The 13768-nt window shown below is 60.0% G+C and overlaps 1 protein-coding gene across 1 annotated transcript; it reads left to right on the top strand.

The window, feature by feature from the left end:
- The first annotated feature begins 4029 nt into the window (after positions 1-4029).
- Positions 4030-11086, top strand: LOC119847699 (trypsin-like). The gene is made up of 5 exons (XM_038382677.2): positions 4030-4239; positions 5413-5566; positions 9668-9936; positions 10261-10397; positions 10820-11086. Exons 1-5 carry the CDS (start codon positions 4191-4193, stop codon positions 10970-10972), a joined length of 762 nt encoding a protein of 253 aa, XP_038238605.1. The 5' UTR covers positions 4030-4190; the 3' UTR covers positions 10973-11086.
- Positions 11087-13768: the final 2682 nt, after the last annotated feature.

Genomic DNA, 13768 nt, shown 5'->3' with positions numbered 1-13768 from the left:
GGGTGGCAAAAGGGCACGGGCCGCATAAACCTTCCCATATGCAGCATGCGAGTGCTATCAACCACTGCGACCTAAGGGAGGAAGTGAAACTGGAAGGGCCTGGTGTAACTCCCACCAAGGAATGGGAGAGATGCTGGGGCATCCATGGGAACATTGGTGGCTTCGAAATTCCCCAGGTCACCAGCTAAAGTGACCCCGTTCAGTTCGGTCTCGAAGGGGGGAGAGATTTGACGAAGCGGGACTGTTCTTAATGTTTCCTCTGAATAGTGTGAGGGTGCCTCAGTTTCCCCTATGCAGTTCTTAAGTATCTAGGTGGTGGGATAAGGGTGTATGATCATTGCAGAGCCCTAGAGGGCAGGTGTGTGCAGGGATCTGGACATAGAGAATGGCCAACACCCTGTTTCCTAGCAATTGATGGCCTGGCCCTTCCCCCCTGCAAGGTGAGAGCTAAAGGGTTGGAGAACAAAGGAATCAGGTGCCCTCCTGGCCCAGGACAGGGACAAAGCCCAGAGGATGGGGGGGTGGAGAGAGTTTCAGTTTGGGGCTGGCTGGGGACATGGAGTGAAATGCAGACGTGGTTGTCTGGCTCACTGCCCCCCAAAATGGACCCAGCTGAGGGGTCCTATTCTCTGCACCTACAAGCTCTGGTTTAGACCATGTTCCTGTCACCTGATAAACCTCTGTTTTACTGGCTGGCTGAGAGTCCCATCTGACTGCGGAGTTTGGGGGCAGGACTCTCTGGCTTCCCCAGGACCCCGCCTGGGTGGACTTGCTGTGGGAAGTGCATGGAGGGGCAGGGGATGCTGGATGCTCCGAGGTCAGACCCAGGAAGGGGGAAGCCGGGTGAGCTGGGTGTCCTGAAGACAGGCTGCTCCCGGAGAGGAGACTTCCCCAGAGTCCTGCCTGGCTTCATGTGGAGCAGTTCCAGAGCATTGCCCGGGACTCCATGACAGCGGTCTAGTGGTTAGAGCAGGAGGGGCTGTGCGCCAGGACTCCTGGGTTCTATCCCTGGCTCGGGGAGGGGAAGGGGGTCTAATGGTTAGAGCGGGGGGGGATGGGAGACAGGCATCTCACATTCACAGGATCTGGTCTATGCCCCAGTCTCCTGGGCATGTCACTGCAGCCTCCCGGACCCCAGGGCCCCACTCAGCTCCCATGGGGCAGGCCCCATGGCCTCCACAACTCCCAAACTGGACCTTGGGCCCCAGGGCTTCCTGCCATGCCAGCCTCGGGCAGAAGCCTGCCCTGACCCCTCCAGGGTGCCAGGCTCTGAGTAGGAATTGGCAATGACCCCAAGTAGCCTTTTCCCAACAAGGGAACAATCACTGCGTCCCCTGGCCTGCAGCAGCGAGAGGAACGGGGAAGGCAGAATTCAGCCCGGCCGGCACCAGGGCCCCACTGAGCCATGCCCAGCTCCACTCTCTTTCTCTTGCTCTGTCCCCATCGCTTGCCCCCAGCAAGCACTCCCAGAGCTAGCGTACAGCACCTGCATGCCATGCAATTGCAGGGGGCCCCAAGGCAGTGGGGGGAGGATGACATGGGGGGCTAGGGGACATCTGCACTGTAATGCCAACCCCTCGGCAGACTCAGCGGGTGCAGGGTTCAGGCTGGGGGGCTATGAATTTGCAGCCTGGACAGTCAGGCTCGGGCTGGGGCCCAGGATCAGAGACCCCCAGGAGGGGGGGAGGGGACTCAGGGCCCGTGTTGCAGCCCAAATCCTGGGTGTCCGCACTGCAACGTCATGCCCCCGCAGGCCGAGGCCAGGAGCCCGAGCCGGCTGCCCCAGGCCAGCCTCGGGGCTGTGGTCGAAATGTAGACATCCCCCCCCCCAGCGCCAAAGGGACACACCAGCAGTGCCTGGCATGGTGGTCAGCCAGGGAACCCTGATGGAGGAGGGCTCCCCAAAATTGAACCTGATCTCCCATGTCCTAGGGAGCCCATCAATTATCCCCCCCCCCCCAACGGGCCACAATGCCAAGGGGATTGGCACAAAGTCATACAGAGAATGCATAAAAATAGCACCGACAACTCCCATTTTCATCACAGCAGGACTCCTGGGTCCCATCCCCAGCTCTGGGAGGGGAGTGGGGTCTAGTGGTTAGAGCGGGCGGGGGGTCTGGGAGCCAGGACTCCTGGGTTCTATCCCCATGTCTGGAGGGACTACTGTCTAGTGATTGGGCTGGGGTCCAGGTTAGAGTGCGGGGCTGGGGCTCGGAGGCAGGACTCCTGGGTTCTATCCCCACCCCTGCATGGTAACAGGGGGTTAGATCCCTGGTCTGGGATGCACAGTGACACTCTGCCTCCCCCTGGTGGCAGCTGGGAGACATGCAGAGGTAGAAGCTTCGCTAGCAAACACAGGCTCCTGGTTATGGCTCAGATTTTTTCAGGGAAATTTTTCGGAAAAGTCGCAGCCAGGACATGGGCAATAAAGAAACATTCACAGAAGCCATGACCTGGTCGTGCCTTGTCCGAAAAATATCTGTGCCAAAATGGGTATCTGTGGGTCCCCACACTGCCTGCATTGGGGTAGCTGCACCGTGGCTAGGACTGCCCCCATAGGTTGGGTGTTGGAGCTCCAGGGGTCCCCCCGCCAGCCATGGCAGCCAGTGACGCCTGTGATGATTTGGAGCTCCAGGGGCTGCCAGAGCTCCTGACTGCTGCAGGCTGAGGTCACGGAAGTCGCTGGAAGTGACTAAATCGTATCCTTACTCACAGTCTTTGATCGAGAGACCGCAGGTTCAATCCCCCCTGCCGGCAATGCAGGCTGCCTCTCTGAGGTACCTACCAAGCACCTATTACAGCGGTAACTCAATCCACACCCATTTCACAGCTGGGCAATGGAGGCTCAGACACCTGTCCACTATCCCACGGTGGCAGAGCTGGAAATGGAGCACCAGAGAAGCGCTCTAACCACTGGACCATCCTTCCCATGTGATTTCCTAGGTTCTGTCCCTGCTCCCACCCTCTGTAGGGTTAGGAGCGCCATGTCCCTGGGTAGAATATGTCGGATATGTAGGCCGGGCTCCAGCTCATTGAAGTAGCATTGCAGTAATAATACCCAGGGCTTATATAGCCCTGGCCCTCTGCAGAGCTCAGAGCGCTTTAGGAAAGAATGGGATGTGACTGATGGGAAAACTGAGGCAAGGGAAGGCAGAAATTATTTGCCAAAGCTCACTCAGAAGGCCAGAGCCCAGGATAGAACCCAGGAGTCCTGACTCCCAGCCCCCCATACTCCAACCACTAGACCCCACTCCCCATCCAGAGTTGGGGAGAGAACCCAGGAGTCCTGGCTCTCCCGCCACCCCTGCTAACCCAGTACATAGGTCCATGGAATGGGGGCCACATGGCAGAGCCCAGCAGACACAGCCCCCCACCCTGTGCCATCCACTGCCAAGCCGTGGAGAGGCCTGAAGGAGGGACCAGGGCTGCCTCTCCTGTAGTGCCCGGGACGGGGCTCCCCGTGCCAGGCGGGAGGAATGCGAAGGGCCTTGGCCGTGTTGACAAAGGAGCCATGGGAGCAGCTGCTCCAGAATAGCTGCGCAGTGACGTGGCTTCTGAGAACCAGATGCTGCTTCATAAGGACACAGTGCTGGGGGGCGCCGGCTCCGAGCCAGCTTCCAGGCTGGCTCCGGGGGATGGGGAATGGGACATGGGGCCTTTCCCCTCTAGGGGGCCCGGCTCTGATCCAAACCCAGGGCAGGGGAACCGGCTGGCTCAGGAGGGTGGGGAATGGGACATGAGGCCTTTCCCCGCTAGGGGGCCCCGGCTCTGATCTGACCCCAGGGCAGGAGACTGGCTGGCTCTAGGGGGCCCCGGCTCTGATCTGGCCCCAGGGCAGGGGACTGGCTGGCTCAGGAGGGTGGGGAATGGGACATGGGGCCTTTCCCCTCCAGGGGGCCCCGGCTCTGATCCAGCCCCAGGGCGGGGGACTGGCTGGCTTGGGAGCAGGTTGGGAGGATGGGCTGAGCATGTGCTGCTCAGGTGGCTGCGCACTTCCTCCAAGGGGTGCCCAGCAGGGAGGGCGGGGGGGTGAGAATTTTCCACCTGCTGCGTGACCTTTCCGGTGTCCAAACAAGCCGTGGGGGGCGGCTGTTTCCTCATGACCCATTAATCATTGACCACCAGCCCCCAGCCCTAGGTGTAAAGTGCATGGGAACGTCCAAGCGTGAGCACCTGCCGCCCTGAACGCCATGAAGCGGGCCGGCTTCACGTTGCTGCTGCTCCTGCTGCTGCCCGCAGGTGAGGGCCTGGGTGTGCGCGTGTGAGCACGCGTGTGAGCACGTATGTGTGTGTGTGCAGAGTTGTGGAGGGGTGTTGTGATTGTGTCCACGTGGGGGGGTCTGCATGCGGGTGTGTGCATGCATGAGCTTTGTGTGTGTGCATATGAGCGTGCATATTGGTGTTTCGTGCTGGTCTGTGTGTGCATGGGTGAGCTGTGCAAAGTGCGTGTGTCTTTTCTGTGTGAGGGGATGAGTGTGCTTATATAGGGTGTGTTGCATATGTGTGGGGAATGCTGTGTGTGTGTTTGCATAAGCATGTGTAACGTGTGTTTTCAATCCATGTGTGTGTATGTAAGCACGGCTGTGTGTCTACATAGGAGTGTGTAGTGGGGGCAGGTGTATGGGGAATGTGCCAGCTCACCTCTGTGTGTGTGTGTGTACTGCTGGGGGGGTGCATATGTCTGCATGGGTTTAAATCAGCACATACATAGCAGCAGGTGGCCTGCTTCCGAGTGTGTCCTACCACGGGTGTGCATTGCTGTATGTGTGTCCATACTCGTGTGTATGGGTGTTGCTTCTGTCTGCATGTAGGTGTGTGTCATTGCTGTATGGGTGGTTGAGTGTGTGCAGTGTGGGTGTGCTGTGGGTGTGAATACAGTACATGGTTGTCATCCCCTGTGTCTGTGTATTCCCACGGAGGTGAGTAGATCTGGGAGGCGAGGGGCAGGGAGAGTGCACTGTGTCGGTATTGTCTTTGTGTGTGCCACACAGTGTGTATGTGCTTGCTTTTGAGTGCATACATGAGAATCTCTTTTGTGTAATGTGAATCAGCCGTAGCTGCAGTGGAGTCAATGGGGCCAGATCCCAGCTGGGGTCAATGGGCCATAGCCCCATTGGAATCAGTGGGGCCAGATCCCAGCTGGGGCAATGAGCTGTAGCTCTGTTGGAGTCAATGGGGCAAGATCCCAGCTGGGGTCAATGGGCCGTAGCCCCATTGGAGTCAATGGAGCCAGATCCCAGCTGGGGTCAATGGGCCATAGCCCCATTGGAATCAGTGGGGCCAGATCCCAGCTGGGGCAATGGGCTGTAGCTCTGTTGGAGTCAATGGGGTTAGATCCCAGCTGGGGTCAATCAGCCATAGCCCCATTGCCATCTCCACCCCCCACTGATCTCTGCCCCTCCCACCCTGCAGCCTCTCCCCGAGATGATCGGATCATTGGGGGTACCGAGTGCCAGGAGTTGGGGCACCCCTGGCTGGTTCTTCTCTACTACTTTGACCAACACTACTGCTCCGGCATCCTGCTGAACCAGGACTGGGTGCTCACTGCCGCCCACTGCAAGTTGAGGTGGGGGGCTGAGCAAGGGATGGGGGAAGGAGGTGGGGCCAAGGGAGCGGGGCCTGGGTGGGCAGGTAGGGGGGAGCTGCTCTGTGCAGAGGCTCAGCTCGGGACACCCCAATGTACCCATCAATTCTCCATGCAGCGTCCCAGCTGGGATTGAACCCACGCCCCAGCACAGCACTCCTGGGGCTATAGTGACACCCCAAAGGGCACAGGAGAGCTGGCTACCCAGCCCCGTACCCAGCCAGCCCCATGGACACCCATCATCCCTCTACCAGCCCCTTACACAGTCAGCCCCATAGACACCGTCATTCCTCTACCAGCCCCGTATATAGCCAACCCCATAGATACCCTCATCACACTACCAGCCCCGTACAGAGCCAGCCCCATAGACACCCATCATCCCTCTACCAGCCCTGTACATAGCCTGCCCCATACACACCCATCATCCCTCTACCAACCCCGTACACAGCCAGCCCCATACACACCCATCATCCCTCTACCAGCCCCGTACACAGCCAGCCCCATAGACACCCATCATCCGTCTACCAGCCCCGTACACAGACTGCCCTATAGACACCCATCATGCCTCTACCCAGCCCAATATACACCCATCATCCCTCCACCAGGCCCATACACAGCCAGTCCCGTACACACCCATCATCTATCTATATATCTATCTATCGACTGCAGTGTGTATGGGGATGGAGAGATGATACATAGATTTTGAGGTGTGTACATAGATAGATAGATAGATAGAAGGTAAGTGGGCACGTAGGTGGGTCAGATGGAAGGTAGGCTGGTAGAGAGCTAAGGAGGTAAAAGGGTAGGGAGGTAGGTCGGTAGGTGGGTCAGTCGGAAGGTAGGTTGGTAGGGAGGTAAGAGGGTAGAGAGGTAGGTTGGTAGGTGGGTCAGTCAGAAGGTAGGTTGGTAGGAAGGTAAGAGGGTAGGGAGGGAGGTGGGTAGGTGGGTCAGTCGGAAGGTAGGTTGATAAGAAGGTAAGAGGGTAGGGAGGTAGGTTGGTAGGTGGGTCAGTCAGAAGGTAGGTTGGTAGGGAGGTAAGAGGGTAGGGAGGTAGGTTGGTAGGTGGATCAGTCGGAAGGTAGGTTGGTAGGGAGGTAAGAGGGTAGGGAGGTAGGTTGGTAGGTAGGTCAGTCAGAAGGTAGATTGGTAGGAAGGAAAGAGGGTAGGGAGGGAGGTGGGTAGGTGGATCAGTCGGAAGGTAGGTTGGTAGGAAGGTAAGAGGGTAGGGAGGTAGGTGGGTAGGTGGGTCAGTCGGAAGGTAGGTTGGTAGGGAGGTAAGAGGGTAGGGAGGTAGGTGGGTAGGTGGGTCAGTCGGAAGGTAGGTTGATAGGAAGGTAAGAGGGTAGGGAGGTAGGTGGGTAGGTGGGTCAGTCGGAAGGTAGGTTGGTAGGGAGATAAGAGGGTAGGGAGGGAGGTGGGTAGGTGGGTCAGTCGGAAGGTAGGTTGATAGGAAGGTAAGAGGGTAGGGAGGTAGGTTGGTAGGTGGGTCAGTCAGAAGGTAGGTTGGGTAGGGAGGTAAGAGGGTAGGGAGGTAGGTTGGTAGGTGGGTCAGTCGGAAGGTAGCTTGGTAGGGAGGTAAGAGAGTAGGGAGGTAGGTGGGTAGGTGGGTCAGTCGGAAGGTAGGTTGGTAGGGAGGTAAGAGGGTAGGGAGGTAGGTGGGTCAGTCGGAAGGTAGGTTGGTAGGAAGGTAAGAGGGTAGAGAGGTAGGTTGGTAGGGAGGTAAGAGGGTAGGGAGGTAGGTTGGTAGGTGGGTCAGTCGGAAGGTAGGTTGGTAGGGAGGTAAGAGGGTAGGGAGGTAGGTGGGTAGGTGGGTCAGTCGGAAGGTAGGTTGGTAGGGAGGTAAGAGGGTAGGGAGGTAGGTGGGTAGGTGGGTCAGTCAGAAGGTAGGTTGGTAGGGAGGTAAGAGGGTAGGGAGGTAGGTTGGTAGGTGGATCAGTCGGAAGGTAGGTTGGTAGGAAGGTAAGAGGGTAGGGAGGTAGGTGGGTAGGTGGGTCAGTCGGAAGGTAAGTTGGTAGGGAGGTAAGAGGGTAGGGAGGTAGGTCGGTAGGTGGGTCAGTCGGAAGGTAGGTTGGTAGGGAGGTAAGAGGGTAGGGAGGTAGGTGGGTAGGTGGGTCAGTCAGAAGGTAGGTTGGTAGGGAGGTAAGAGGGTAGGGAGGTAGGTTGGTAGGTGGGTCAGTCGGAAGGTAGGTTGGTAGGGAGGTAAGAGGGTCGGGAGGTAGGATGGTAGGTGGGTCAGTCGGAAGGTAGGTTGGTAGGGAGGTAAGAGGGTAGGGAGGTAGGTGGGTAGGTGGGTCAGTCGGAAGGTAGGTTGGTAGGGAGGTAAGAGGGTAGGGAGGTAGGTCGGTAGGTGGGTCAGTCGGAAGGTAGGTTGGTAGGGAGGTAAGAGGGTAGGGAGGTAGGTTGGTAGGTGGGTCAGTCGGAAGGTAGGTTGGTAGGGAGGTAAGAGGGTAGGGAGGTAGGTTGGTAGGTGGGTCAGTTGGAAGGTGGTTGGTAAGAGGGTAGGTAGGGAGGGTCACTGGTTGGGGGTCACTGGGGGTGGTTGCTGTCCCAACAGCCAAGAATGCATTTCACTTTGTGAGATCTGCAGGGATGACTAAGATCTGAGTGAGGAAGGAGGGCTGAGAGAGAGCTGGAGTTGTGGAGCCGGGGGTGCAGGGGCATCACTGGGGGGGGGGGGGCTGAGTCAGAGCTGGAGGGGGCTGCGGGATTTGGGGAGCTGTGGGGGGGGCTGGAGGGTCTGGAGGGTTCTGGGGGCTGTAGTGTCTGAGGGGAGGCTGGGGGGGGGCTGCGGGGCCTGCCTGGGGATGTGGGGCCTGGGGGCCTCGGGGTTTAGGGGCTCGGGTGGACTCTGAGGCCTGGCGGTTGCAGAGGGCTGGGAGGGGCTGGGGGCCTGGGAGGGTTGCCAACTTTCTAGTAGAAAAAAACAAACATCCTAGCCCCGCCCCTTCCCTGAGGCCCTGCCCCTCGCTCACTACATCCCCCCTCCTTTGGTGGCTCGCTCTCCGCCACCCTTACTCACTTTCACTGGTTGGGGCAGGAGGTTGGGGTGTGGGAGAGGGTGAGGGCTCCCTCTGGTGGTTCAGGCTTTGGGGTTGGGCCAGGGGTGAAGAGTTTGGGATGCAGGAGGGGGTTCCAAGCTGGGGGGTTGGGCAGAGGGGTTCAGGGTGTGGGAGGGGACTCTGGGCTGAGGCAGGGGGTTGGGGTGCATGGGGTTGAGGGCTCCATCTTGGGGTGCAGGCTTTGGGGTGGGGCTGGGGATGAGGAGTTTGGGATGCAGGAGGGGGCTCCAGGTTTGTGGGGGCTCAGGGCTGGGGCAGGGGGTTGTGGGGCGGGCTTACCTTGGGTGGCTCCCGGTCAGCAGTGCTGCGGGGCTAAGGCAGGCTAGTCCCTGCCTGGCCTGGCTCTGCGCTGTGCCCCGGAAGTGGCCAGCAGGTCCGGCTCGTAGGCGGAGATGCGGCAGGCTGCTCTGTGCACTGCTCTCGCCCGCAGGCACCGCCCCCCAGCTCCCATTGGTCGGGAACCGCAGCCAATGGCAGTGTAGAGCGGGGTGCTCGGGGCAGGAATAGCGCGTGGAGCCCCGTGGCTCCCCTGCCTAGGAGCTGGACCTGCTGGCCACTTCCGGGGAGCTGTGGGGCCTGTGGGGGGGCTGCGGGGGCTGGGGGAGCCGCAGGGTGTGGGGGTTGCAGGTCCTGGGGAGGCTGGGGGAGCTGGTTGTTGAAGGGGCTGGGGAGGACTATGGGACCTGGGGGCTGCGGGGCCTGGGGGGCTGTGGAGATTGGTTTTGGGGAGGCTGCGGGGGCTGGGTGATGGGGGACTGGGGGTTGCGGGGGGTGTTGGGGCTGGCTGTTGAGGGGCTGGAGGGCTTGGGGATTTCAGGGGTTGCGGGGGCTGTGGGTTGGGGACGACTCTGGGGGCTGCGGGGACTGGGGGCTGTGGGGCTGGCTGTTGGGGAGCTGGGGGTTGCTGGGGCTGCGGGGTCTGGGGGGCTGCAGGGACTGGGTGTTGGGGGGCTGGGGAGAACTCTGGGGATTGCGGGGGCTGGGCCTGGCCAGCAGCCCGGGACTCTCTGTTCTCTGTCCTCAGTCACATCCAGGTGCGCCTGGGGGAGCACAGCCGTGAAACGAGCTCAGGGAACGAGCAGTTCTCAGCCGCCCAGGCCATCATCCCCCACCCCGGGTTCCGTGCCCCCACCACCGGCAGCCGGGACTATGAGAATGACGTCATGCTGCTCCGCCTGTCACCCCCAGCCGTCTACACGGACTACGTACAGCCCCTGGCGCTGACTGACAACTGCCCCCCACCAGGGACCCCCTGCACCGTGATGGGATGGGGCACCACCACGAGCCCCACCGGTAGCGGACCCCAGTCCTGCTATGGGATAGCAGCGGCTGTGGGTCGGGAGTGAGGGGCACTGGCAGAGCTGGGGTGGGTGGAGCCCAGGGCTGGGCTAGCGGGGCACGAGGGTTGGGAGTGAGGGGCACCGGTAGAGCTGCGGGGGGCAGCCCAAGGAGGGCTAGCAGGGGCTGCGGGTCACAAGTGAGGGGCACCAGCAGAGCTGGGGGGTGGCAGGGCTGGGATAGCAGGGGGCCGTGGGTAGGGACTGAGGGGCATGCTACCCTCCCTCCCCTATGGCCTTGGCCAGCCCTCATGGGAAACTGTCACCCCTTCCCTTCCAGAGACGTACCCTGATGTCCCCCAGTGCGTGGACATCAAGATTGCCTCCAACACCATCTGCCAGGTCGCGTACCCCGCGAAAGTGACTGAGAACATGCTCTGTGCTGGGGTGTTTGAGGGGGGCAAAGACTCCTGCCAGGTGAGGGGGGCTTCTCCTGGGGCCAGATGGGGAACGAGGGTTGGAGACACTGGCATGGCAGTGGCTCCATGGTGTGCCATGGCTCTGTGTGGCACGGTGGGGCTGTCTCCGTAGCATGGCGTGGCTGCATCTTCGAGGCTCTGCGTGGCATGACTGTGTCTCCGTGGCTCTGCGTGGGGCGGCTGCTGCTCTGTGGCCCCATGGGGCATGGCTGCCTCTCCACGGCGCCGCGTGGCATGCTTTGGCTGCATCTCCTGGCTCTCCGTGGCATGGCTGCGTCTCTGTGCCTCTGCATGGTGTGGCAGGGCTACGTCTCCATAGCGTGGCTTGGCTGCGTCTCCATGGCCCCACATGGCCTGGCTGCGTCTCCGTGGCCCCACATGCCGTGGCTGACCGATGACTTTTCTGTGACTTCTCTGCAGGGCGACTCCGGGGGCCCCCTGGTCTGTAACGGGAAGCTGCAAGGCCTAGTTTCCTGGGGAGATCACCCCTGCGCCCAACCCAACAGGCCTGGGGTCTACACCAATATCTGCAAATACCTAGTCTGGATCCAGGAGATCATGGCGGGGAACTGATGGCCCCGGGGGCCAGGTGGGGCGAAGGGGCTAATTACTGACGCCAGCCTGGAGCCGGGTTCAGAAGCGATGGAAACACAATAAATCATCTGGAACTCGCCTCTGCTGCCCTGGCTGCTCTGCAAGGCCCGCTCGAATAGGACAGCGTTTATAGCCCCTGGCCCCAGGCGGGGACTGGCTGGCTTGGGGGGGGGGAATGGGACATGGGGCCTTTGCCCTCTAGGGGGTGCCAACTCTGATCCAGCCCTAGGGCGGGTGGTGGGCGGGCTGGCTGGCTCGGGGGGGGGAGGGCGGGGAATGGGACCTGGGGCTGTTTCCCTCTAGGGGGCGCTGGCTCTGATCCAGCCCTAGGGATGGGGTCTGGCTAGCCCAGGGGGGTGGGGAATGGGACCTGGGGCCTTTCCCTCTAGGGGGCGCCGGCTCCGATCCGGTCCCAGCCCCATAGTCAGAGAGCCACCTTCGAGACGTTGCTTAAAACAGGGGCCCGGCCCTTGTTTGACCCCCCCAGTGGGAGGGCTTTTGGGGTGCAGTGCCACGCAGGGCTACACTCCAGGCCCTTTGCCTCGCCCGCCTGGCCGCACTGGGTCTTGGCCGTTCATTTTCCAACCGGATGGGCTCTCGGTTGGGCCAGGTGGGGAATGTCACGTGCCCATATCCATCGTGTGTGTTGGACCCTCCCTCGCCCCCCAGCTGGGTTTGGGCCACTTGGGGCTGTGATGTACCAGATGCTAAACTTCTGGCCTCTGTCTGCCCCGTCCCACTAGAATCCTTCCCATGAGCCTCGGCCCAGCAACTCTGGCCTCCTAGCAGCCTCCTCAGCTTGGCACAGAAGATGCCCCACTGCCCCCCCGTTATTGATCCCATATGGTACGTCCCCGATTGCCCCCCCTCCTCTATGGCTCCCACTTGGTACATGCCCCCACTGCTTCCCTCTGCCATGGACCCCACTTAGTATGTCCCCTCACCACCCTCCCCCTCTATGGCGCTCACTTGGTACATTCCCCACTATTCCCCCCTGCTATTGACCCCAAATGGTACATTCCCCATTGCCCCCCTCTGCTATGGACCCCACTTGGTACGTGCCCTCTGCCTCAGCAAAAGTCACACACCCAATTCCCGCCACCTAGGCATTGGTTCAGCACACGGGGAAACTGAGGCACACACACTATTATTATAGGACAGTAAGACTTGCATGCAACATAACAAGGTGAATAAAACCTCACTTTGTCACATCTCTCCCCCATCCCAGACCAAACTTGGCGGGGTCACTTTAGCCAGTGGCCTGGGGAAGTTCCGGCCCCCCTCTCCGGGACAAAGCATCTGCTATAACACTGGCACTCCCCTTAACGTGGGCCACCTCCAGGTCGTAACCCTGAAGCTGGAGACTCCACCTCAGGAGCTTGACATTAGCCCCTCTCATCTGGCATAGCCATGTCAGGGGAGAGTGGTCAGTGCACACAGTGAAACGCCGCCCAAATAGATACGGCTGCAGCTTTTTAAGGGCCCACCCCATGGCCAGGCATTGCTTCTCTAAGGCCGCGTAGTTCTGCTCCCAGGGAAGCAGCTTCTTGCTCAAGAACATGATGGGGTGTCTCTCCCCCTTCTCATTAACCTGTATCAGCACAGCACCCAGCCCTGTGTCTGAGACATCAGTGAACACCATTAAAGGCTTGTCAAAGTCTGGATTTACCAACACTGGGCCCCTGACCAGAGCCTTCTTCAGAGCACAGAGAGCCCTCTGGCACTGCTTGGTCCAGACCACCTTGCCTGGCTTTCCCTTCTTACATAGCTCAGTGATGGGGGCGGCTATGGAGTGAAAGTGGGGCACTACCTCCGATAGTGCCCCGTCATCCCAATAAAGGTCTGGACCTGGTTCTTAGACTGGAAAGGGGGCCAATCTCTGATCACCCCCACCTTGGCTGACTCTGGCTTTAGGCAGCTGCTCCCCATTTTGTGGCCCAGGTGTGACACCTCTGCCATCCCCACCTTGCACTTCCCAGCTTTTATAGTCAGTCCTGCATCCTGGAGCCAGTCCAGCATTTGTTTAACCTGGGACATATGGTCCTCCCAGGTCTGGCTAAAAACACAGGTATCATGAATATACGCTAGGGCAAAATTCTCCATCCCTTCGAGTAACCAGAGTCCTGACTGGCTTCGTATGGAGCAGTTCCAGAGCATTGGTCCTTTGACTCCGTAACAACTGGTGGCAGAAGTGGGATGAACTGCACCCCATGGACGGAGAATCCTGCAGTAAGTGACTGGGGAGCAGTAAAAGGAAGAGGGATTAGTGAGAGACGGGCGTGCTGAAGGCTTCTAGAGGTGCGGTTCCAGGAGGTGGAGGAGCCTCCGGCTTAACCCCAAGAGAGAGTGGACCCCCGAGAAGGGCTGTCGCACTGAAGGGTTCCTCCCATGGATCATGGGGAGCTGAGAAAGCACAAGCCTGTGAGTTCGTGACCACTTGGGAACAGCGTGGAGATGGCCTATAAGCATCTCCTCAATAAGGACCTTGTAGAGCTGTGCAGAGAGAGGGCTGCACATTGGAAAGCTCACCCAGGGCAGCTAATTGCTCAGTTGGAAGAGGAGGATCGCTCTAAGGAGCCAGGTCCTGACCCAGCTGGGGCCGTGAGAGAGGCTGGGAACAGCTGGGTGTTCCGGAGACCCATGTCCCTGACCAGCAGGGGATCTCCACCAGGAATTGGAGCTGACATCAAAGGGTGAGAGGACATGAGAGACAGGGAAGGCATGAAGGAGAGACAGAGGCAGCAGGAACTGGCGATGGCTGAGCTCAGAGGCAGA

This window comes from Dermochelys coriacea, chromosome 24 (assembly GCF_009764565.3).
Source record: "Dermochelys coriacea isolate rDerCor1 chromosome 24, rDerCor1.pri.v4, whole genome shotgun sequence".
Classification (NCBI taxonomy): domain Eukaryota; kingdom Metazoa; phylum Chordata; order Testudines; family Dermochelyidae; genus Dermochelys; species Dermochelys coriacea.
This window is presented reverse-complemented; position numbering and strand designations above follow the sequence as displayed.